General features: G+C 56.2%; 1 protein-coding gene across 2 annotated transcripts in view; it reads left to right on the top strand.

The window, feature by feature from the left end:
- Nucleotides 1–25,466, top strand: part of CHCHD6 (coiled-coil-helix-coiled-coil-helix domain containing 6) — a 130,419-nt gene that overhangs the window by 84,047 nt on the left and 20,906 nt on the right. For both annotated transcript variants that reach the window (XM_082414029.1, XM_082414028.1), the window contains one exon: nucleotides 21,626–21,696. In XM_082414029.1, the coding sequence (XP_082270155.1) occupies nucleotides 21,626–21,696 (71 nt within the window). The remainder of the gene's footprint in view (nucleotides 1–21,625; nucleotides 21,697–25,466) is intronic.

The following is a 25,466-nucleotide window of genomic DNA, read 5'->3' as shown; positions in this document are numbered from 1 at the left end:
TTCATTTGGTAACTTTGTAACTTGCTTCCTGTTTGGGCGGCTTAGTATGTTGATCATGAAGGAGTTTTCAAAGAGACGCTGAAACTGTGGCAGGCGATGGTTGGCAGGTTATCCCATGGCTCTCCCTACGCCTGAGACCGTGGCCAAGCCACCACACGCCTGCTGTCCCCGAGGGTCCTGGAGTCCCTTGTCTCAATTTGGAGCTTTGAGGTTGGCGGTGTCTTGCAGACTTGATGGCAGGCACGGGCACTGGAGCCTGTCCGTGGGGACAGAAGGGGGCCACCCGTTGGTGTCTGGGGGACGCCAGGCGTGTGAGGTGTGCAGCACGGAAGGTGACTCTCCTCTGGTTGTCCTTACAGCCCGTGCTCTGCTTCTTTCTCACCGTCCTCCCGCTCGTCCTAGGTCAGGTCCGGACTCCTTACGTAGGCAGATGGGCCCCTTCTTTTGAGTGAGGTTTGCCTGCGTGGTTGAGAGCAGTTACTAAAAGCTTCCAGAAGAGGTGTGCAGATGCTTAAACACTAGCATTTTGCAAAACAGGAGCCGGGTCTCTGGAGGGAGGTGGGGTGGAGGGGGAGAGGGGCTGGGCAGGCCTAGTGGGCCTTCTCGGGGGACAGTTGTGTTCCTGTAATGGCTGGGACCACGGAGAATCTTCTCCAGTTGCTGTTGCTGTTGTATTTTTATATAAATTCTGCCTCAGTTGTTGAATGCTCAGACTTTGACATTTTCAGCTTCTGCACCTTCCAATCGTCAAGCTTCTTTTTTTTTTGGTTTCCTTTTACACCTGGAAATTGATGGTGGAAAGCTGTTCGGGGCAGACTTGGAACAGCGGCTGGATCATCCTCGACCCCTCAGCAGCTGGGAGCCAGTCGGGGTGGGGAAGGTCGGGGCGGGAGGCGCAGAGGCCCGTTGCCCGGAGGACGCCGTCTGGACCCGGCCGTGTGATCGGCGGCGGTGGGCAGGAGAGCCCGCGGAGTCCAGACCAGTGTTCAGGGGAGGGGACTTCGTGACCCTTCTGTGCCCGTGACGGTTATTCCTGAGTGAGGGGAGCATGTTTTGCTGGGCGCCTGTGCCTTGTGATCTTCCTGCACAGTTGTTCCTGGTGCCCAGGCCGCCAGGCTGGAGCGAGGAGGGCTTTCCTTTTCCCGCGGAGAGAGGTGCGCTGCTGCGTTCACAGCGGCCTCGCCAGGGTCTCGGCCCAGGAAGCAAAGGCGGCGTGATGTCCGTTCAGGCGGGAGGCAGAGGGCAGCGTGCACTGATGGTGGGGGGCTGGGCACCAGCCCCGCCGTCCGCTCCGTGTTCTCTCCCCTGCAGACTGCAGGCCGCGCTCCAGCAGCAGCGGGTGTGTCTGAGGCAGTCTCATCTCCAGGGATGGCCTCTTCTCCAGGCCTCGCTGGGCCCAGGCCCAGGCGGGTGGGGCGGGCGGCTCCGGGGTCCAGCAGAGCTCAGCCCTGGTTCCGCCTCAGCAGCACAGCAGCCTGGGACTTGGAGCAAGTTGTCTAAATTCCGGAGCCTCAGTTTCCTCGTCTTTGAAACGGGAATTTCAAACCCGCGCTGCCAGCTGTCTGGGGGACGCGTGGTTGTGTGCGTAAAGCAGCCCCCGGAGTGCCTGGAGGACCCACCCGTTCATCCCGCGTTAGTTTGGCTCTGTTCAGTGCCGGGCAGTGGTGGTTCCTGCCATGCGGAGCCCACAGTCCAGGGTGGGAGGGGAGGGGGTGCTGAGGGCTAGGGCCCCAGACGAGGGACGCCTGAGACCTTCCTGTGACCAGTGGGCCTGCCAGCTCCGTCAGTATGGTCTTACTTTTCTCAACTCAGCAGCTGCAAGTGGAGAGGGCACTTTTGGGGTCTAGTTTCAAAGAGTGAGGCAGGGAGAAAGGGAGGACCTTGGAAACGTGTGTTCTTCCTGGATTTCGGGCTCTTTCCCCAAGAGGTGCACCCACTCCCCGCCATCCCAGCCTCTGCCTGTGAGCAGTTAGTGCTTCTCCTGGTTTCCGTTTTTTTCTGCTTGGGCTTGCTTTTCCTAAGGAGCCGGCTGTGCCTTGATCCTGCCAGGCCTGCAGCCTTCTCAGCGCGGCACGAAGCAGCCCTGCCTGGGATCCCTGAGCCTCTCCAGGAAAACAGGAACTGCTTAAGGTTCCGAGGAAGGGGAGTAGGTTCAGGGAAGTCCGCTTCACAAGAGAAGGTGGCTGCTGGTCAGGGGTGTAGGAAGAGGGCCCAGCCTCACGCTTCGGGGAAATGAGTTACAACCCAAGGCGACCCTGTCACACACTCAGTGGAGCGGCCGCTGTGGGAAGGATGGGCACCAAGGATGGCGGTTCAGCCTGTGCTCCCAGGGGGCCGCCTGGCCAGGCCCCCTTGGGAAGCTGTCACCCAGGGTCCCTGGAGCTGAGCAGAGCTATGCCCTGAGGCCCGGCCTTTCTTAACAAGAATGGGCTGCTTATACCTGGGCTAGCCGCCTCCGATAAGGTGAGACAGGAGGACCCTTGATCCAATCCGATTCTTTTCACATGTAGGAAAGCGGCCCCAAGGCAGCTCAGTGGTTTGAGAGTCAACTGGTACAGCGGTGAGTGCTGTGCTCTTAGACCTAGAGGGACCTGGGCCGTGTCCCTGACACCTAAGACAGAAGTGGGGAAGTGGGTCAGCCTGACTTGTGTCCCATCTGTGGCCACCCTGGTTGCCAGCACTTCTGTTTCTAAGGACTCAGACGATCGAATCCTGTCGGGGGTGTGACTGGTCACCAAACTTAGGTTTCCCAAAACCCACCTTTTCTCCCTTTGCTAACGTGGACATGGTCCTGTCTGGTATCTTCCCATTTTCTCTGAATTCTGAGTTGCCAGAGCAACAAGAGTCTCCGTCAGGGAGTTCAGAGCTTGCGTGACTCGCCTGGGTGGGGACGAGAATTCATCTAGCATGCCGTCGCTGTCTGCAGCCGACCCCAGGTATCCGTGTTGGATTCACTCTGTTCCGTCTCCTGGGCGGAGGCTGGGGGTTCCGGGGCTCTTTCTCTCCACCCCCTGCTGACCGCACCCCTTCTCACCAGCGTGGGCCTGTCCTGGTCCCCGTCTCTCCTAATCAGATTCTAAAGCCCTGTCTTTGTGCTTGGCATTTCCCAGCAGCTCAGCCTGCCGGGGCCCCAGCCCTCCTGGCCCTACTCCCCGGCCCTGGCCATCCGTCCCATGGCCCCTGTGCCCTGTCGGGAGCACAGGGCAGAGGTCACCTTTGTGCCCTTCCCGGAGATCACCTGCACAGGTGCACTGGGCTGAGGCCGGCTCTCCACCCCGGGTCTCGTATCAAGATCGGTTGTGATTGTATTTCTCGGAAGAGTGTTTTTAAAGACCTTACCGCTTAAGCTGCCCTCCTGCCGTGGAGGTGTCTGGTGTCCTCGCCGGCCGCTGCAGTCGGTCCCCAGCTGCCGGCGCTGCTCTCACCCTGGCTTTCCAGTGCCCACGCACAGCTGCTACCTCTGCCCGGGGGGCAGGCACCTCCCAAGGCTTTGTTTGCCTCCTACAGGCCCCGTGTGTGGACGTGGCCCTTCCTGCTGGGTCTCAGGGACCACGTGCAGCTTGCACGCGGCCCCACGGCCTCCTCAGTGGTGGACGTGGGATGTACGTCTGGGGCTGGCTGACTTCAGAATCCTAGTCCGGCCGCCCTGTTCACACTGGGATTTATCTTTTTTTTTTTTTTTTAAGTTCCCAAACTATCACACTGAAAATAAAGTTGGGCTTATCCTTTTTTATTTATTTATTTATTTATTTATTTATTTTTGGCTGTGTTGGGTCTTCGTTTCTGTGCGAGGGCTTTCTCTAGTTGTGGCAAGTGGGGGCCACTCTTCATCGCGGTGCGCGGGCCTCTCACTATCGCGGCCTCTCTTGTTGCGGAGCACAGGCTCCAGACGCGCAGGCTCAGTAGTTGTGGCTCACGGGCCCAGTTGCTCCGCGGCATGTGGGATCTTCCCAGACCAGGGCTCGAACCCGTGTCCCCTGCATTGGCAGGCAGATTCTCAACCACTGCACCACCAGGGAAGCCCGGGATTTATCTTTTTAATGGGCAGCCAGATATGCTCCAGAAAGGAAATAGCCACGTGGCCCTGCCTATTCTGCATCCAGACTGTGTCCTCCTAGACAGTCTGATGCCACGTCCTGCACTTGGAGGTGACTGTCCGAGGAGCTGTCCCCTCAAGGCAGCCCGTGGCGCTAAGTGCCCAGGTTGGTGTTATGCCTGCTGTAGTAGAAGGTCCGCCTGCACCTCGTCCTGCCCTCAGGGTCAGTGACGGGGGTCACAGTGCAGTCAAGCTGGGAGGAGCCTCAGGAAGGAGAGTGGTCGCTGAGTCAGGAGGAAGCGGCCGCAGAGCCACGTGGCAGGGGCGGTGCAGTGGCCGAGCGCATAGGATGGCCAGGCGCGCGAGGCGGTGGCGGGTGTGGGGGCCATGCGAGGCCACCGCAGTGGCTCTGTATGCAGGGCTCACGTCTCCACACGGACCATCTTCCTGGGAACTCGCCCCCCAGCTGGGAAAGCCAAGGTCTGCTGGGCTCTTTCCTCTCCCTGTCTGTGTGTTTCCTACACTTCACCCATCCCCACACTTCCCGATGGTTAAAACTGTCCCCTCCTCTGCATCCGCATCTCCGTCATCTGTCACCCACACGAGGGCATCGTCCCTGATGGTCTCCTGGCCTTAGTGGCCGTCCCTCTGTCCCGTCCAGATTTCTCATTGCCTTGTCTGCACTGTGCTTCCTCACCCGGCCCGGGACGTCACCTGGTTGGGCCCTGCACGCCCTTCAGACTCCGCCCCACCATCCGCTGGCCCAGCTCAGTGTCCCCAGCCCCTGATGGGGGTCGGCCTCTTGCCCCAGCTTGAGCTCCAGGTCGGGACGTGATTCTTACACGTACAGCAGCAAACCTGCAAATCCAGAGCAGAGGAAGCGGGGGGGGAAGGGTGCTCTGTGGACACACGCCCAGCACAGGTTCTGGGGCCGCGGCCTGTGTGCCTACCCACCCGAGGCCAGCCCGCGGGTCCCTGCAGAGCGAAGGCCTTCCCACCTCCGTCAGCGGCACCTCGGGCCCGTCGCCAGACACGGCGGACGTGGGGCTGGGCAGGCGCAGCTCCCACTGCAGGGCAGCCGGGCCGGGGCCGTCCCGGACACTCGGAACCCGGGGATCACGTGGGAAGGGCGTGGAATGTAAAGATTCTGGGGCTCTTGGTGGCCTCTTGCCTGGTGCCTTCTTAAATACACCAAAGTCAGTTTAGGGGGGGACTTGGCGCTCTTAGGATCTCACAGTACCAGCCTCTGAACTCAAGCAGAGGGAGGTTAGGTTATTTACCCGAGTTAAACGGCTCAAGAAAGGACTTCATGTCTTACTTGAAATGTTTTGGGACGTAAAGATTCCGGCCCATCACTGTCTCCGGGAGGGCTGTCCATGTGGACCCCGTGGAGCCGGGTTCCTGCCATCCTCCCAGGAGGAACACAGGCCGTCCCATCTCTTGTTCAGAGGCAAGTGTGTGGACGTGCTCATGGCCTCTGTCGAGAATGCCAGGCGTCACTAAAACAAACAGACGACGTTGCGGCACCTGGTTGTTGGTTACCAGCTGAGCTGGCAGCTTTGCCTAGAACAGCGGTACCTGCGGACACCTGCCCCGGGCGTCCCTGTGGCACCTGCTCCCACGGCCCACTTCCCTGTGGACGCCCAGGAACACGTGTTGTCCGGCGGAGAAGCCGATCGGAAGGCGCTGCCAGTGGTCCCGAGTGGAGCCCCTTCCCATCAGGTTTCCGGTAACCCCTGGACCCAGGAGCGGCGTTGCTGGCCTTGTGGGTGGGGCGCTTGGGAGGGGCCCGGGGAGCTCTAGGGATACGAAGCGGCAGGAGGTGCTTGGGGGAGAGCTGGTGTGAAGCTCGAGCTCGGTGAGGAGCGGCTGAGCTGAGCTGCCGGGACTGCGGGGCTCCGCGAGGCAGCGGGGCCCCTGCCAGCTGACGTGCGGCTGTGAACGTCCCGTTTCGTCGCAGTGTTGCTGACAGCACCTCTCTCCCCCGAACACGTGACCTTGAGCACACAGGCGTCTCTGTCCAGGCTGCTCCTGATCCTCTCCTGGACTGCCCTTCCCCAGGGCGCCCCAGGGGCTTCCTGGGGAACAGGATTCGCTTCGCAGAAATCGCCTCACTGCAGACTCCCATCAAGGCCGCGCCTTGTTTCTTTGAGATCGCCTCTCAGATGTGTTAATGATGGAAGAAAGAATGAGAACGATGAGGAAAGTCTGGAAAAAACTGGATCAGTAAAATTTAAAGAGGGAAAGCAGACAAACGACTCAACAGATGGAGGAATTGAGCAGAAAGGAGGGAGTGGGTTTAAATGGAATCAGAGAGGCATCTGAAGGGGTTTTGAAAGGGAAACACAGAGATTACGAAGATTTTAAGTCGCTGGGCTCTGAATGATTAACAGCTGACTGAGGTTCTGAGGCCAAAATCATGCCTCTGCTGAAATGAGAAAAAAAGACAGAAGTGTACGAATCTCCTTAGTTTTCAAAATGAACCTCAAGAAGGATAAACCAGAAACTAATGAGATTTTTTACCTACAAGCGGGAGTGGGAATGGGCTGGGAAGACAGGGAGGGTGTGGGACATCTCTGAGTGTGTTTTTTATAAATAGTTTGACTTTTGAACCATGTTAATGTTTTTCTTATTTAAAAATTAAATCGACAGAGATGGTGTTAAAAATTAATACAAGCAGAAATAAATGAACCCAGCCATCTATCAGACAGATACCACCCACAGAGAGGGACTTCCAGAGAGAAGATGTCTGGGCTCCCCTCTCCCTGCTCTCCCCACCAAGTACAGCTGGGAACCCTGGAATAAGTTGAGAGGCACCACAGGACTCTGAAAGGAAGGAAGACGAAGAGCTGGTGAGGGACCCTGGGCTGGAGGAACAGCGCGGTGGCCCAGGTGCTCACAACCCCCTCCCAGTGACAGAAGGCAACCAGGGCCAGTGTCTTCGGCCCCAACCTAGTGGCAGACGGCTTCGCAGGTCGGCTCACATTCCTCCAGATTGAGATGGAGCCCCCCAGCCATACTGGGGGTCTGGTGAGAGCCCCTGGCATGCACCCCCAACAAGTGTTCTTCATCCCTGGGGCCAGAGACTCCCTTCTTCCCCCGAGACCCCAAATGGCTCGACAGCACACCAGGGGGACCCTGCCACAGCAGGGCTGGGGGCAGCCAGGGAGCACTGGCCTGGGAAGAGCACTTTGTCCTGTGGACCAGAGGGTCCTTGCTCCCACCCAGATCATTGGTGAGCTGCTGGCCGGCAGGGGATGTCCCACCCACAAGTGGCTGGGGCAGTGCTCCTTGTGCCCTGTAGGCAAAAGATGCCTGACAGTGGCAGGGGGACCCCTCCCCAACAAGTGGCTGGCGGGGGAGCACAGCCTGGGGAAGCACTTCCTGCTCTGCAGGCAACCCCGCAGGGTCAGCAGGAGCCCCAGTGCCTTGGAGGAACCAAGTGGACACAATAGTGCAGTAAAGGCTCTGAATCCAGATGCTGAGCAAATCCCAAAGATAAACCCAAAGAAAGCCACACCTAGACTCACAATCATGAAACTTCTGAAAGCTAAAGACAAAACTTGAAAGGAGTCAGAGAAAACCAATGTTACGTATGCAGGGAGGCCGATTTGATCGATGGTGGAATCTCATGTAAAGTCATGGAGGCCAGAGGAAGTGGCCTATTTCCTGAGTCCTGAAAGAAAAACTCTGTTAACCATGAATTCTACACCCAGCAAAACTATCCTTTAGGAATGAAGAGGAAATGAAGACGTTCTCGGATTACAGAGAGCTAAGAGAATTTGTGGCTGCCCAGTGTACCTGTAAGGAATGGCAAAGTAAGTTCTTCAAACAGAAGGAAATGATAAAAGAAATAATTTGGGAATATGAACAAGAAAGAAATAACAAAGGAGAAATAAAAAATGCAGATAAATACAACATTATCCTTCTTCACATGAATTTTTAAAATCATATTTGATTGTTGAAACAAAAAATATAACATCGTATGATGTGAGACAAATGCATGTACAAAAAATGCTCAAAGTAGACTTTAAAAAGTGGAGAGGCTGGAGGAACCTAAGTGGAAGTGAGGCTTGCAGACTTGACCCTGAGCGGTAGAGCGTCGGCAGCAGCAGGTTGTATATTACATGTGTGCATTGTAATGCTCAGTGCAGCCACTGAGAAAGTTAGGTGAAGCAGTGACTCAGACACACTATTAATAAATCAACATGGAATCTGGTGAAATGTTTAACTGACAGGAAGACAAGAAAAGAGAAATGGAGGAGGAACAGAGGGAACAAACAGAAAACATGTGATAAGATGGAAGACTTAAGCTCTAACTGTCAGTAATCACCTTAAAGGTAAATGGTCTAAATATACCAGTGAAAAGGCCAAGATTGCCAGAGAAGATCACACAGACATGCACACACACAACTCTGCTGTCTATAAAAAACTCAATTCAAATACAGTGACATAGATGGAAAGTAAAAGGGTGAAAAAAAGATATGTCAGGGCTTCCCTGGTGGCGCAGTGGTTGAGAATCTGCCTGACAATGCAGGGGACACGGGTTCGAGCCCTGGTCTTGGAAGATCCCACATGCCGCAGAGCAACTAGGCCTGTGAGCCACAATTACTGAGCCTGCGTGTCTGGAGCCTGTGCTCCACAACAAGAGAGGCCGCGATAGTGAGAGGCCCGCGCACCGCGATGAAGAGTGGCCCCCACTTGCCGCAACTAGAGAAAGCCCTCGCACAGAAACGAAGACCTAACACAGCCATAAATAAATAAATAAATAAATAAATAAATAAATAAATAAATAAATAAATAAATAAATACAATTAAAAAAAAAAAGTAGATTAAAAAAAAAAAAGATATGTCATGTAAACATCGATCCAGAAAAACATAGGAGTGGTCATTAATATCAGATAAAGTACTTCAGAGCAAAGAAAATTACTAGACACAAAGAAGGGTGTTATATGATGATAAAAGGATCAGTCTACGAGGAAGGTAATAGTAATACACATACACTTAGTAATCCTAAATGTGTATGCACCGAAGAAGAGAGTCTTAAAACATGTGAAGCAAAAACTGAGTGGGCAGAAAGAAACACACAAACCTAAAATAATAGTTTGGGGACCTCAATATCCCCTTTTCTCAGCAACTGATAGAAGTGCTAGACAGAAGATTGTCAAGGACGTAAAGGGTCTAAATGACACAACCAACTAGCAGGATCTGACATATAAAGGATACTCCAACAATAGCAAAATGCATGTATTTTTTAAGCACCTGCGGGACCAGGATAGTCTATATCCTGGGCCCTAAAACTAACCTTAACAAACTTGAAAGAATAGAAACCACATATCAAAATATATGGGATATAGCTTAAGCAGGGTTGAATGGGAAATTTATACCAGTGAATCCCTAAATTAGAAAAGAGGAAAAGTTTCAAATTAAAAGCTCAAGAAATTAGAAAAAGAACGGCAAAATAAACCCAAAGCAAGCAGAAGGAAGGAAATAATAAAAGATAAGAACAGAAAATATAATCATAATAGGAAAACACTAAAGAAAATTTATGAAACAAAATGCTGGTTCTTGGAACAATTTGATAAAATTGATAAACCTCCAACAAGACTGACAAAGGTATAGAGAAGACACAGGTCACCCCCATCAGCAGTGAAGCAGGTTGTATCCCCACAGATTCCATGGCCACTGGGAGGGAATGAAGTAACACCACTTTATGCTCATAAATTCCACAACATAGAAGAAATGGACCAATTCTTCGAAAACCACAAACTGCTAAAACTCAGCCAAGATGAAATTGATAAACAGAATAGTCCTGTAACCACTGAAGGAATGGACTTCATGACTTTAAGACTCCAGGAGAAGAAATCTCGAGGCCCAGATGGTATCTCTGGAGATTTCTACCAAACAGTTAAAGAAATTAAAACCAATTCTACGCAATCTCTTCTAGAAAAGAGAAGCTCAGGGGAAACTTCCCAACTCATTTTATGAGGCCAGTATTATTCAATACTTTGTCAGACAAGCAGTGTTACCAAACCAAAGACAAGAGAAAACTACAATGTCTCTCATGAAGTTAGACACAAAAATCCTCAACAAAATATTTGCAAACCAAATTCAGCACTGTATGAAAAGAATTATATACTGTGTGTATACACCATGTTATGCAAAGTGGGGTTTATTCTGGGTGTGCAAGACTGGGTCAGTGTCTGAAAATCAATGATATCTGTTATATCAACATGCTGAGGGAAAAAACATATGATCATACTAATTGATACAGAGAAGTATTTGACAAAAATCTACTCCCATTCATGACAAAAACTCTTGGAAAATCGGGAATAGAAGGGAACTACCTTAACTTGTTAAAGAGTATGTACCAAAACCACCAGCTGTCACCAGAGACATGGATGAGATTCTGAACGCCCCCCGCCCCACCACGGCAACAAGGTGCCTGTCAACACGTCCACTAAAAGCAGGGTTAGAGTTACGCCACCAGTGAGACACTAGCCTCTGCAGTAAGAGAAGAAAGAGAAATTAAAGGCTGTGGGTTAGAAAGGAAGAAATAAAACTGTCCCTGTTTGCATAGGATATGATCATCTGCATAGATGACCTAAGGAATCCAAGAAAAAAGAAGAGGAAACCCTAGGACTCATAAAGGCTTTTAGCAAGGTCACCATACACAAGACCCACACACGAAAATCAACTACATTACAGATTGCTATGTACTAACAACATCTGGTACTGAGATTAAAAGCAAGATCCATAAAAGGAAAAAATGTTACAATGGACCTCATCAAAATTAAAAACTTTCATTCTGTGGAAGGCCCTGTGAGGAAGATGAAAAGAGGAGCTATAGAAGGGGAAAAAAGGACTAGTCCAAGCAAAGGACTAGTGTCTAGAATATAGAAAATACTCTCACAATGCACCAGCAAAAAATAAATAAATAAAAACCAACAATCCAATTAGAAAAATCCACCAAGGGGATGTACAGATGGCAAATAAGCACATGAGAAGACATTCACCATCATTAGCTATTGGATATGCAAATTAGACCTGCAGTTAGACATCGCTGCGTACCTGTTGGGGTGGCTAACATCTTATCTTGTGAAAAAGTGAGGAGTGTTCAGAACATGGTGAGGGCATGTGAGTCTATACGGGACCCAGGAGATGGCCTGAAAGAGGTCCCACGAGCCGAATTCGGACACCTTGTATGCGCAACACAATAGTGACGACAGAAATGGATTATAACACGTTGGATTTTAAAAAGAGAATCTAAGTCCAAACTGACATAAAAACATACAGGAACAAAAGGAGGAAAGGAGAGGAAAACTGTCTTTACGATGGAACAACAACTAATAAATGTGGAGAGAATGATAGACAGTCACCCATTTGCCACTGTTGTAATAATAATCAATTCAGGCAAAAACCATGACTGTTGGGAAGTAGGGTAATTATGCTTTTACAGCATCACTCTTCAGGTCACGTGCTTGTTGTCGAGGGAAAGGGTGTGGTCGCAGGTCTACGGTCCTACATAGCAAATCACCTCGAAGCTCAGAGGCATCAAGCAGCCGTTGGTTAGGGTCACGGGCTCTGAGAGTCGGGGGCTCAGACAGGACACAGGAACAGCTTGGCTCTGTTTCCTCAAGTCAGAGGCCTTGCCGGGGGCCATATGGTGGCTGGGGGCTGGAACCATCTAGAACCTTCTCCCCCCCACCCCTGGCAGTGGATGTGGCCGTGCTGGGGCTTCACTGGACTGTTGGCCGAATCATTTACGTGTCCCTTCCGGGTGGGCTGTTCCAGGCTTCCTCCCAGAGAGCGAGGCACCAGTGTGCCAGGTGTTCACGATCCCACCTCCAAAGCCATGTGATGTCACTTTGAAGCAGCCACAAAGTTCCACCAGGGTCGGGGGAGGAGTGTCCCATGACCTCATACACCGACGTGTCGATGGGGGACATGGCTGCAGCCCCTCGGGAAAGTAGAGCAGCCTAGTGGCCACTCCCTAACTCCTCATCTCAACGGTGGGACACACTGAGGGACGGCTGCCTCACCTCTGCCGTTTCTCCGCCAGGAATTTTAACCTGAATCTAATCATGACAAAACAAGTGTTCGAACTGAGGGACATTCTCTGAAACAACTGTCCTGACTTCTTGAAACATATCAGTGTCCTGAAAGGCCAAGAGAGGGTGGGAGCAGGTTAGACTGAAGGGCAGGCAGGGCCATGTCAGCCAGGCACGACCTGTGACCCTCGACTGCGTTCCGGATTGGGGGGGCTTCCTGGGGCAGCTGGGAACAGTCAGATACAGATTATATATTAGAAAATTATCCTATTGATGTGAAGGGTCCCGACTGTGGTAGTTGTTTAGTGTTTACTCAGAATATCAGAATTAGTTTGCTCTTGGGAGATGCAGCTGAAGTGTTTGGGGGCAAAGGGTCATGATGAGTAAAATATTGATAACTCAAGTGGCTTCAGCCAGAAGGAGCGTGCGAGTGGGTGGAAGGGCAGAGCCCCAGTGAGCGGTGAGTCCAGGCAACGCGCACCTGGTGCCTGTCACGCTCTTCTCCGAGGTGCGAGATTTGAACGCAGGGCTGGAATGAGCCTGCGCCACACTCTCCGCCTGAGCAGCAGAAATAAGGTTTCCAGGAGGATGGAAGGAAACAGAAGGATGTTAAAGGAAGAAGGGGCAGAAAAGGCAGCTGCAGGGCTGCTCTTTGCAGGAGGGTCGAGGTTCCTCCAGGTGCAAAACTTTACCCTTTCAGCAGCGCGGCCTGAGCGGGATCAGCGGGCGGGGAGGAGAGGCCGCATGGCATCTTCCAGAAGGGCGGCCCTGGCGGAAGCAGAGGCCATCAGGCTGGACCGAAGGGCCCTGGGCATGGCCCCGGAGGCCGGGCATCAGTGCTGAGTCGGAGAAGGAGGGCAGTGGGGCCTGCCCTGGGATCCATCCCCCCCTGCTCCCCCCACGGTGCCTGCGGGTGGCCGGAAGGGACGTGACCTGGCTCGGCCACCCCAGCCCGAGGCTTGGGGTTGGTGGGGGGACAAGAGCTGCCCCTGCCGCCTGCCAGCCGCTGGCCTGGGGCCGTTCTACCCTCTGCGCCCGGAACTCGTGCCGGGAGCTGCCAGCCCCCAGGGCTGTGGCCGGCGGACTCCGCTCCCTGGGAGAACAGAGCGCCTGGGGGTCCAGGTCCTGGAGCCCCCCATCAGCTGCCGCCGCCTTGGGGTCCTGCAGCCTCGGGGTCCCGCCGCCGTGAACACTGACCCCCCCTTGCTCCCGATCCGTGGTTCCAGAAGCTAGTAGTTTAATTTCCTCAACAGATCACTTGTTGGTAACAATAGTGGTCACGACAGCTCCCGTTCCTTCAGCACCGACCGCTGCCCCCGAGGGTGACACGTCAGGAATCGTCTCCCCCGGCGGTTGTGAGAGGCTGTCACTCCCCCCCACGCAGCAGCAAATGTCCCCAGTAACCGTGCTGGCCTCTGTCCCTCCTCGCGCAGACGGCCCCCTGACCCCCGAGGGCGGCTGCCACGTGCTGCTCAGGCCAGAGGGCGATCTTTTTAAACGCACCTTACTTATTTCTGGTGTGTTTATTCGTTTATTCTTGGTCTTCTCCCACTGCTCTGAGCACAGCCCAGCACCCCCCGACTCCAAGCCTGTCTCATTTAGGAGCTCGTGCTTATGAGCTGTCTCTACAGCCCATAAGCTGTTGGGCTCTATTTGCGGGTATGAGAATAGGACCTTTTAAAAAATACCCTTTTGCAGCCCCCAAACTTTAGGCTTCCGTGAGAACCTGTGCGGATTTCTTCGGTGCTGTGACATTTCCTGTTTGCATTTGCACAGCCCGGAGAGCAAGCACATACCGGTGGTTCAGGTGTGTGTTCGTGCATGTCTCAGCTCATCAAGGTATTCGTTCTGTAGAAGGACCAAAACCCTCATTTGCATCTGTTCGTCTCTTTGTGTCAAGCGCCTGGACTAATCCTTCCGTGGAGGAGGCTCCGGGCGGACGCGCCTGGTGGGTCCGGCTCCCAGCCTCAGGCTCTGTCTGCAGAACAGACAGCGTGAAGTGTGTAACAGCACCTGGGGACTGGCGGGCAGTAGGTGCTCCTCACAGGCGAATCCCCTCTCCTGGAGGCGAAGTCAAGAAGAAAAGAAATCTTTTCCCAGAGTCTCTTAGAACCTTTAGTAAACACTTAGCAGGAACCTTTACGGTACTTGAATTGAGTTAATTAGTCATTTTTGCAATAAAGGAGAGAATTATTTTTAACTTAGGTAATTTATACCTCATACACATTGAGCTATATTATCCCCGCAAAGCCTGCTGTCTACCAACATTTTGAAACTGTTCTAAAATTAGAAGTTGGAATCAGAGGAGGTGACAAGCATGAAGAAAACTCAGTTTAGGAGAAGCAAGAGGAGGTCTGGTGTTTCCGCAGAACTGACAACGGGGTTGAACGTGTTTCCAATTACTTTGGAAGCCAAGGGGGCCCGTGAGACGGGGGCGCGGAGGTCGCCAGACTTCCCCTTTTCCTTTTCCTTTTTTTCAGCCCTCTTTCCTCCTTTGATTTTCTTTTAAAACTTCTCAGACCACAAAATATCAAGCAGCTAGGAAACTTAATACAAAGGACCACATTTTAGTGTCCCACTGTAGTTTCCGATGTTGAAATAAAAGTCAGGTTTCTCAGAGGATGGAGTTCTTTGTGGAGCGGGAGCCACAGGCGGAGGCACAGACTAGTCAGTGACAAGGCAGGCTTAACCTCAGGGTTTCCGGGACCGGGAGCAGCGTTTCCCACCTTGGGTGCCAGGGAACCCCCGGGATCTTCCTTAAACACCGACGCTGGGGCCCCACCCCAGACCATCCAGCAGCCTACGGGCTGGGCTCAGGCGGCCTCGCGGCTCCAGGGTTGAGGGCCACAGCGAGCTGCCCGCGGGTGCAAGGCCTCGGGGACGGGTGAGGACAGTGGGAGCCACGGAGGGCGGGGCGCCGCCAAGGGCGCTGGGATTTTAGGAAACGGCTGTGGTGCCCGTGGGAGCCCTGCTTCTGGGCACCTGCGCCCCCCAGGTGTCCCAGGCACTCAGGTCCCCCGGGAGCTTGTGCTTGGTGGTGCCAGTGAGGCCTGGAGCGGTCCGCCCGACCTTCCCCGGATGGGCTGGGCCGCGCGGGCCGCACACCTGACTGGCCAGAGGGCGGGGAGGCTTTCGGGGGTGGGCGGGGGCGGGGGACGAGGCTCTGGGAAGCAGGGCGTCCAGCCTGTAGCTTCCGCCGGCAGCGCCCTCTGGTCCCAGGGCCGAGTCTCAGTGCTGAGGACCTGTGCGTGTCGAGCCTGCCTCCCCGGGCGCCTGGTCCACACCCCTGTGGCCTGAGTCACTGCCCGCGGGGGCCGGTCCTGAGACCTTGACTCTGGGGCCCTTTGCTCGGGGTCGGGTCACCAGTAAGTCACAAAAGTGGGCTAATATTCATGTCCCTTCATTTTAAAAATTCCTTTTTGTTTTCTATTGTGCTCTGCATTTTGTTTTCACACTCTTTAGATATTCATGTAGCCAAACATGTTTCTGGAAGTGTAAAAACCAGCTAACCGGCGCACAGGCCTGGCGGGCTGCCTGGCTTCCTTGTGAGGGCAGTGCTGCCCGCCTGGCGGCCGTGTTCTGGCCCCTTCCCCTGCACTCTCCGCAGCCTCCCCCCTCCCCGGGCCGCCCCCCCAGGAGCTGACCCCGGTCCTGACCGCCCCGTCTCCGAGGGCGCAGTCAGTGGTCCCTCCAGAATGGAAATCAGACCGCATTGTCCCATGAGCAGCCGCTGGCTTCCTGCCAACCCTGAAGCGGGCCCTGTGTGAGGTGGCCAGGCCCCGGCCCAGCCGTCAGCTGACCGACTTCCAGCCACACGCCTCCTGCTTTCCCAAGAGCGCGCCGCGGTGGTCCCAGCCTAAGCCTCCCCTGAATCTCGTTTCCCTCTCCATGTCCTTCAGGTCTCCACCCACGCTGTCCCGCAGAGCGGCCTTCCTGGCTGTGTCTTACCCCTACCCCGCCGTGTCTTTTTGGCACTGGTTCCTGGGTAGAATTGTTGTTTTTCAGGAGCCAGGCTGCTAGCTCTGCGAAGGCCAGGGCTGCACCTCTCTCGTTTACTGCTGTGAACAGTAGGCGCTCATAAATGAGGGGAAGAAACAGACGAGCCCTGGCCTGCTGGTCACTGGCTCCTCGGAGCCCCAAAGATGACCCATCGCTGCCCAGGGACCCGGGGCCCGGCGGGGGTGGGCGAAGGCAGAGGCACCCTGGCCCTGGGGAAACCCTCCTGTTTGTGCCTGGCTGCAGCCTCCGTCGTCTCTGAGGTCGAGAAGTGGCCATCTGCCCACAGCAGGAACTCAGGCTCGGAAACAGGCCTGGTGGGGGCAGCGGTCCTGGAATTTCACGAATTACAAGCTGTGGGGAAGGTTCACCTGAGGTTGGAGCCTAAGCTCGTTGTGGGGTCTCCTGGGCTGAGGGGCGGACGCAGCAGGTGGGTTGGATCAGCCAGGCCTGGAGTGTGACCGGGTGCAGAGGTACCTGGGTGAGAGCTGAGGGTCGCGGGGTGTGATGGGAGGGGCTGGAAGCAGGGCCCAGGGAGGGAGCGGAAGTGAGGGCAGGAGAGTGTGGGAGGAGTGGAGGGTAAAGGCGTGGTCAGTGGGGTGAGAGGGCAGGTGTGCCACGTGGGGCTTTCCGGGGGGGCGGGGTGGAGGGGGGGGTCACAGGTGGGACCATCCTCAGGATCAGAGGTGGGTCTCAGGTGGGACTGTCCTGGGGATGCTTGAGGATCCTAGGTAGGACCGTCAGGTTGCAGTTGGGATCCTAGGTGAGGCTCTCCTGCAGGGTGGGAGGCCCTGGGTGTGGCCCTGAGGATGGTGGCTGTGGATGAGTTTGGATGGTGTGCCTGAGGATGAGGAGATTGTGGAGGGAAGGGACCCCTGGGTTGAAAGGATCTCAGATGGACATCCATGAGGGCAGGCAATGGGGGCAAGATTGGCCCTTACCATCCTGGGTAAGTGCCGGAGCAAGTCTGGAAAGGGGTGCCTTCTCCACTATCAGCAGAGTAGAGCATAACCGGCCAGCTTCACTTGGTCATTTTTAGCATCAATAGTGGCTGAAAGGGCAGCGCAAGGGGGTCGGGGGAAGGAGCAGAGAGGAGGGAGGAGCGGGGTCGAGGTGGGGTCTGGCGACTGGGGAAGGAGCGGCACCAACGGCGGGGAGGGGCAAAGACGCTGAACTGGCTTCACAAATAGCCAGTTGTTCAGTCCCTCAACAAAACAGAATTTCTGTCCCTTCACCTACTGTGTCACTGACTGCACGCCCAACAGTTTTAAAAGTTTTATGTTGACTATTTGGACTTTTTACAAAACACTTTTGTCTTTTCTTTTGTTTCTTATTATTTTCAAGTCAGAGATTCTCCAAATGCCCTTGCGTTCCTGTGGGCTTGGAGAGCCTTTGGTAATTAGGCTGGTGAGTTTCCCATATCCCTGATGACTGGCTGGACGTGTTGAAGCACTGCAGAGTCTGGGGTCTCCCCTCCTCACTCTGCTCCCTGCAGAGTCTGGTGCTTCCTTGAGCCCTGGCCCCGTCCCCGGCCCCGACAGCTGCGCTGACTTTGCCGGAAGTGTCCCGGCTCTGGGCCTTCAGGTTCCTCTAGGCATAACCGCGCGTCTCCTCTGAGTCCAGTCTGTGTGGCCCTCGGTACGTTGGATCCCTTGCTGGAGGCGTGCACGTATGCAAGGCTGATGGATCGGCTCTGGGGCCTGCCTCTTTCCCTCGAGGTTCTGGCCCCTGGGCGGGATCGTCTGCCTCTGACCATCTGTCTGCACCCGGCAGAGGGATAGACGTTCCTACCGGAAGCATAGCCCTGGGTGTGAAGGGCCAGTCTGTTGGCCGGTCCCAGCCACAGCGCCTGGCATGGGGGTCCACTTGAACCCCGTGGGCCCTGTGTCCCCGGTTGATGGTTCAGAGCAGAACCAGTGACTGTCTCTCTTACACTCTCCCGAAGTGTTGCTAAAATGCTCTCACCTGGGGGAGGGGTCCCAGCTCCTGGTCCTCACGTGGCCCCTGCGGCCTCTCTGGGCCCGGTGCTCCCGGTGGGGCTGCGTCCACGGAGCGGCAGCTCAGAGACTTCCACTGACCAGGCAGACGCTGCGTGCTCGTCACGCTCTTGATCTGCCCGGGCGGAGCTGCCCCTGCTCCCCTTTTTCAGCCGCCCCTGGTGGGGCCGCTCTGTGCTGGCACCGCCGGCAGCTCTGGGGATAGGTCAGGCAAAGGGGCTGAAAACCCCTCCCTTGGTGGAGCTCGCCTTCTCCAGGAGATGCCCCTCTCTTTCCCTTGGCTGACGTGCATTTGGGTGTTAAGTGTTTAAGACATTTATTGTTTCCTCTGTGCCAGGCCCCACGAGCTCGAAGCGTTTTATATGTGCCATCTCAGCGGCATTTGTAGCAATTCCCACGACACTGTGTGGAGGGCGCTCTGGGACCGTCCTCGTTTCACACAGAAGCCTGGGAGCCAGACGCCCCCCGCGGCCTGCACCCACCCTCACGGCCCGGTGGCCTCTCACCGTTCCTGGGGCTCCCCTCCAGGCCGGCAGACCGAGCTCTGCCGTAGGGACCCCCGTCCTGGCTGCAGTGGGGACGGACAGCCCCCCTCAGTCCCCAGCCTCCCCCCTCCCCTTGCCCTCTCTTTTGATCTCCAGAATCCAGGCCCTTGGAGAAATCAGACAGTATGAAATATGAAAACTGCTTGGGAAGTGATTGAAGAAACACTGACTCTTGAAGCCTGTTGAGATAAGGCTCACACCTTCTCACTCACGTTATTTAATTTTTAATGGCAGGCTTAATTAATCGAGATCAGGTCTTCTGGTTTCAGACTCGCTCGCAGCAGCTGGAGGGGGAGGAGGGCCTCTGAAATCGTGGGGTCTGAATTTAGGGGAGGAGAGATCACCGGTCGGGGGGAGCAGGGGGCGGCGGGGCTGCAGGGGTCGCTGTGTCGTCCACGCGGCCGCCCCACCGCTCAGCACACCCTGAAGAGTGGAGCCTTGCTCAGCCCCATGGCCTGCGGCCCGGCTGCCGTGGGACCTTCAGCGCTCAGCAGGGTCTTGGTGGGGGGGCCCCGGTCCTTCCAGAAGCCCCTTGGTTGGAGTCTGCGAGGGCCCTGCTCTCGCTGGCTGAGGCCTCAGAGCGCAAGTCTTCCAGCGGCCCTAGGAAGCTGGGTGGACCCAGAGCTGCTCCCTCGGGGCGCGTGCGGGGCGCAGTGCGGGGCAGGGGGTCGCTGGCGGTGCTGTCCTGCTCAGGCAGGTTAGATGGGCAGAGGGCGCAGCAGGGGGCGGTCCTCTGAGCCATCCTGAGGCTGTAGAGGAAGCTGCGCTGGGGCTATCACCACTTCTTGGCCTGCGGGCACTTCCTGCGACTAGCCTCACCGACCACAGGTTCGAGCTGAGGTCGCAGTCAGTGCAGCCGCTGACGCAGGTCTCCCCAGCCGGGCGGTGCGTGGAGGTGCAGGGTCCCAGCGTCCGTGGGCCCATCTGGGCCCCGGGTGCTCCCCTGGGAAGGGACGGTGCCCGGCTGCTCTCCCAGGAGGGCAGGCCTGAGCCGCGAGGCTGTCTGTGGGAGGGGACGGGCGCGGGCGGCGTGGCTGGGGGCTTGTGGCTTCAGAAGGGGCAGTGGTGGCGTGTGGGTGGTACGGTCGTCCCGTGAGCCCGCCTCCCTCGGCGCCCCACGGGGAGGGCTGCCCGCCTGATGGCTAGGAGACAGGGCTCGGGGGAGGAAGTGACCCAAAGAGCAGACGCCATGTGCAGAGAGAGTTAAAACATGGACCTCCCAGGAGAGCATCTGCTCAGCGGAGAGGGCCTGACCTGATTCACCTGCGTCCTTACTCCCTCCCCAGGGTCAGTGTCGGTTGACCGTCCACTGGTTGAGGTGGAGTTGGAATCTCTTGGCTGGAGCGTCGGGGCTGGACAGCTGGGCATCAGCACGTCCCTGTGGAGGGGGGCAGCCTGGCTGGGTGGGGAGAGCCGCCGTTTATTTCATGCCTGTTGTGTGCTGGGTGTTTGCAGCTCCCGTTGACCATCAGAGGGGCCTCGGCTGTCTCCCTGGTTCAGAGGTGGGGAACATGCCAGGGAGCGGCGGGGTGGCCTCAGTCAGCAGCTGGGGGTGGCGGCCCGGCAGCGGGCTTGCCCCAGCACAGCCCAGAGCAGAACCCCTGCCCTTCGTGGGCTCAGCTGCGCCTCGGAACACCCTTCCGCGTCCCTCCCAGCTGGCCCTTCCCAGAGGCCGTGGTACCAGGATAGGACAGCCGGCCTAGTTCCGCCCCCCACCCCGGGTACAGACTCCGCCTTCGCTGCCCTGCAGGTGCTTCGGGGACGTGCTCCCCGCGCCCGCCTTGGTTACCTTCCCTGCAGGTGGATGATGGGGCCCATGGGGTACGGCGCTTGCCCCACACGGCTCTGATTTGGGCACCTGTCACCTCTTCTGGTCCAAGTGGTCTGTTCCTTTTGGGCCAGGCTCCCTGTGTACTCAGTGGAGGTGGAGTTGGGAGAGCCGGGCTCGGAGGCCGATGGGCCGTGGAGTCTCCGTTTCCGCGGGTCCCTTCACCTGCCTCGCTGGCTGCTTGCAGGGCCTGACTGACCGGCACCCACGGGAGCCCTGAAGCCAGAAGCCTGCGTTTGCCCATCTGTGGTGGGAAGGGGCTGCCCCAGGCTTGCGCGGGCCCAGCAGCTCCACAGGGCATCTTGCTGGGGCGTCCGACGCCAGCCCCGTGTTGGGCTTCCTCTGAGTGGTTTCGTTCTCGAGCCTGCGTCCTTAGAGATGTTGGGTTCACCCGTGAGGCTCATGGGGCTCAGCCAGGAGCTGGTGTTGGGGGGCCGCTGTGTTTACGTTGGTCTCCTCTGGAGACGTGGCATGCGGGGTGCTGGGCCTGGGTGGCCTGAAGCCACTCGCCTTGGGGCACAAAGAAGTGGAGTGACTGTCCGGAAGGACGCTGTGGTGGCCCCAGGCTCCAGCCCAGCTCTGTCCTGCTGCCGTCCCCCCACTGCCGGCCCTGTGCACACACGGGGTGCCCTCGGAAGGAGGGCAGCATGTACCTCTGGGACTGCCTGGCAGTGCTGGTGAGTGCGGGGGTCCTGGGCTGTGGTCCCGGCACCGCTGCCTGCTGTGTGGCTTCAGGTACGTTGCTTCACATCTCTGGGCAGCAGAGTCCACGTATAAGATGGGGTTGGACCAGACGAAGGCCCGGCAAACTTTTTCTTTAAGATAGTGACTGTCTTAGGCTGTGTGGGCCTCGCTGTCTCTGTGGACACTGTCGTAGCCCAGGAGCAGCCACAGCCGTGCGGTCACAAATCGTGGGCATGGCCGTGTGCCCATAAAACTTTATTTACACGGTGGGGCAGGCCGGGCCGGGCCTCGCTCACGGCGGGGGTGTGACCCCTGAGCCAGGGGCTTCATGTGTCCTGGCGGCCGCGGCTGGTCCATGAGGAGCTGGGCCCTGCCTGCGATCCTGGTCAGGAAGTCGGCATGTGTGGACTCAGTACGTCTGCGGGTGGGGTTGCGGCCGGAGAGAAGCTTCCATCTGGTAACGGGTCGGGTCTGTTTTCTCTTTGCAGAATGTTGAGACGTACAGACTGTCTTCACAGCAGTTCCACAAGGCAGCCTCGAAGATGGAGGGTGCGATCAAGTAAGAGCTTCCTCCTCCTGAGCTCCGCCTGCGTTTGTAAAATCTCCCTGCCCTGAGGCCTGATTTCAGGCTTCTCCAGGGGCTCAGATCCCCACGCCCGGGGCCGGGGCAGAGCCAGCCTCTCCAGGCCCAGGTCCTGCGTGTCCTGTGAGCTGGGCCGGGCACTGCGCCCAGGCCCCTGCGGGAGTCTAGGAGGGGTGCTGCTGGCCCCCCCGCCCCTGGGCAGGTTCCGGAGCGGCCTGGCCCTGAGCCGCGAGCCTCTGCGTGACGCTCGGTCAGGGGGCTGTCTTGCCTCCGGAAGGACGGGGTCGGGCGGCACAGGGCTGAGCACCAGGGTTCTGTCCGCCTGTCCTGCTCCTGCGCTGGGGGCCCGGGAGCCGAGCGTCAGGAACAGGGGCGCGGCAGCCTGTCCGCTGCAGACGCGGCTGCTGCTTTGGGTGCAGGTCCAGGAAGGTCTGCAGGGGCCCCGTGGGGAAGGGAGAGCCGGTCCCTTGTGTGCAGGCGTCCCTGGGGACCCGTCGACCTTTGTCAATCCGCTGGGGCCCCCACGCCTGCCCCTCCCCCTCCCAGGCCCGGTGCAGGGGGGACCGGCTTGGATCTGCCACCTCGAGGTGACGGCGTATGGAGGTTTGGGGGACCAGGGGTGAGAGGCCGCTGCTGAAAGCCGTGGGGGTGCCCGGAGGGGGCACATCCCGTCCAGACCTGGTGCCGCAGGGACCCCCGAAGCCGGGGAGGTGCCGTGGGTCCTGGTCGAGCTGACTGAAGGGAGGGTGTGGGGAGGAGAATCTTCTCTTGCAGTTCAGCCCTGGCGCAGTGACGGGAGCCGGGGAGCAGGACCCTCCCGCTCCCCGGGGGGCGACGGAGACCTGGGACCCCGAGGACGGAGCGTTCTCGCTGCCCCGGTGGGGACCCCACCTCTCCCAGATGAGATTCCGGCTCACCGGAATCACAGGCACTGAGTGACAGGGAGAGGCTGGGTGACAGCCACCCAGGAATGTGACCCCCAGAAGTGGGCAGGCCCTCGCCAGGCTCCCGAGTGGGGCAGCCCCCGCCCTCTTTCCCTGGATCTCGACCTACCTGCAGGGGAAGGAGCTGGAGAGCTGCCAGGGCTCTGCCGTCAGCGCTGCCGCGTTTTGTCACCCACCATGTGGCCCCATCCTGAGGAGGTACTCGGGTGGTTTTGACTGTCACTTCCTTTTTCATTCTCGTGCCCTCTGAAGGCAAAGGGGGTTGGCGTGTGTGGTGCAGGAGGGACTCTGTCTGTCCAGGGCATCCTGGACAATGCTCCCCGTAGAGCGTGTGACTGAAGGGTCGGTGCCCCTCGTCTGCTGTCGGTGGTTCCATCTCGCAGACCGGGAACTGAGGCCAGAGAGGTCGGATGGCTCCCTCACCTGCACAGTCACGCCTGGACGTGCGGCGGGGGCCAAGCTCAGCTCGGACAGCTTTGGGGCCTCTGGGCTTCACTGTTTGTCTTGGCGGCTTTGCTGTCCCGTGGAGGCCCCTGTGGACGTAAGGTGGGCGGCAGGACGGAGGTTAGAGCCCAGCAGACCTGGACTCAGACCTCGGCCCCGCCTCCTGCTGGGTTTCCTGTCTGCAGGTGAGACCCCCGTGGACAGTGGACCTGGGCCGTCAGCGGCTGCTGCTGTGCCTGCGTGACAGTGGTTAGCGATGGCGGTCGTTTATTTAGTCGTCCCTTCACCACACCTAGCATGGCATAGTGTGGAACAGATTTAACATGTAAATTGAGTTTACTAAAAAAACTGTTGCAATTTCCCAAACAGAGCCAACAGGAGGCAGAGTTAGAGATTGTTTTACTTAAAACCTGGGGTGGGGACCGAGTCCTTGGTAGGAGAGTTCTTGCATTTGCAAATGTGTGTCGACTGTATGGTAAATACCACAGAAGTAAATGCAGCTGCTGACCGGTCACATCGGAGCATTTTCTTCTAAGACAGTGGGCGTCTTTTGGCAACTCTGAGTCCATGGAGTGGTCACTTAGGTGGTTAACCAGATGCCTGCGCGTCTTTCACACACGGACATGGAGCACAGAGCACCTCCATCCGCCAGGCACCTTGCTTGGCACTGGTGGCAGGACCACAAAGAAGACAGCTTCCGTTCCTGCCAGCCAGGCACTTACAGCATTTAGGGGATGACAAACAACATTTAAAAACTAACTGCACAAAAAGCATTTGCCCAAACAGTGGCTGATTACAGTGATGAGCTGTGAAAGACAGTGAGTGAAGACGCCCAGTCTGAGGCCCCGACCCAGACCCCAGACCCGGGCGGGCATGGGGTGGGGGTGTCCTGCACTTAAACTGACTCCTCAGGACCCGAGACGTGGGCCAGAGCGAGCAAGGAGGGAGAGAGGGCTTCCCAAAAGAAGGTCAGCAGGTGCGGAGGCCCCAGGCAGGAAGCGATTAGCATGTTCAAGGCACTGCTGGAGGAGTGGATGAGGGGACTGGGCAGAAGCCAGAGCCCAGGACTTTGTAGCCAGTTCCAGCCCGCTCTCTTTCCTAATATATGCATTTGAAGTGGCAATTGCTCTCCAGCTCTAGCTGCACCCTACAAGTTTTGGTATATAATTCTGTTCAGAATTTTTCTGATTTCTTTGACTCATCGGTTGTTTCAAAATATATTGCCTACTTTCCAGACACTGGTAATTTTCTAGTTCCCTTCTAGAGCGTTGACTTCTGGTTTAATTCTGTGATTAGGGAACATGCTGTAAGTCCTCGAGACACTCTGAGAGTCTTCACGGCCCAGCGAGAGGTTGGCTCCGGCAGACCTTCTGTGTGCGTGTAAAGTAGTGGCTCCGCGGTGACATCGCTCAGCCGTGCCCAGATTCTCTGCGTCGTTACCCTGTGTGGATTTATGGTTTCTTCCTGGGATCACTTCCTTCTCACCGAACTACTTCTTTAGTGTAGCTTGCTGATTACAGAGTCTCTCTGTTTTGAATTGTCTGGAAACATCCTTACTTTACCCTTAATTGGAAGCAGATAGCAGTCCTTGCCGTTGGCTTTATCAGGGACTCTTTCTCCTCCATGATACCTATTTTTCCCTGGAGAAGTCGGTGTGGATGTTATTGTTCCTCCTTTGTGCTAGTTCCTTTTTTCTCTGTCTGATTTTCAGACTTTGTCTTTGGTTCTTTAGCATTTTGACTCTGGTGTGCCCAAGTTTAAATTTTCTTTCTTTTTTCCTGCTTGGGGTTCATGCCTTGGGGTTCGATGTCCTTTCATTAGTTTTAGAAAATTTTCAGTCATTCCTTTTTCAGATAAAACTCTGCCTGTCTTATCTTTCTTCCTCTCTGGAATGACTGTGTCTCTCGTGTCTCCATGCTCTTTTTTCTGGTTTTCCTCACTGTTTCTTCATCTCCGTGCTGTAACCTGAGTCTTCTCTATTGACTTTTCACTTCACTAATCCTCTCTCTAATGTGTCATCTGCTTTAAACCTATTTATTGAATTCTGAATTTCAATTACTGCATTTTTTCAATTCTAGAAATTCTGTTTGCATTTTCTCCCCCAGTGTCTGGTGGGGTTCTGGTTTTTGCCACCTGAATTCTTGAACATATTAATTGTAGTTATTTTGAAGTCATCTGCAGGTCTGTTTCTGTTGCCTGTTTTTCCCTCGTGGTCCTGTTTCTCCGTGTGCCTGGTAATTCTTGATTGAGTGCCAGGCGTTATAGAGAAGGTACAGAGGCTTCCCCAGAGGTGCTCGCCCCCTTCCTTGATGGGCCAGTGTGAAGGCAGATCACGTAAACCCTGAAGGGCTGAGCTGG

This window comes from Balaenoptera physalus (assembly GCF_965194825.1).
Source record: "Balaenoptera physalus genome assembly, chromosome: 11".
In the NCBI taxonomy this organism is placed as follows: Eukaryota; Metazoa; Chordata; class Mammalia; order Artiodactyla; family Balaenopteridae; genus Balaenoptera; species Balaenoptera physalus.
Note: the sequence above shows the minus strand (reverse complement) of the source record. Positions and strands in the feature narration are given on the sequence as shown.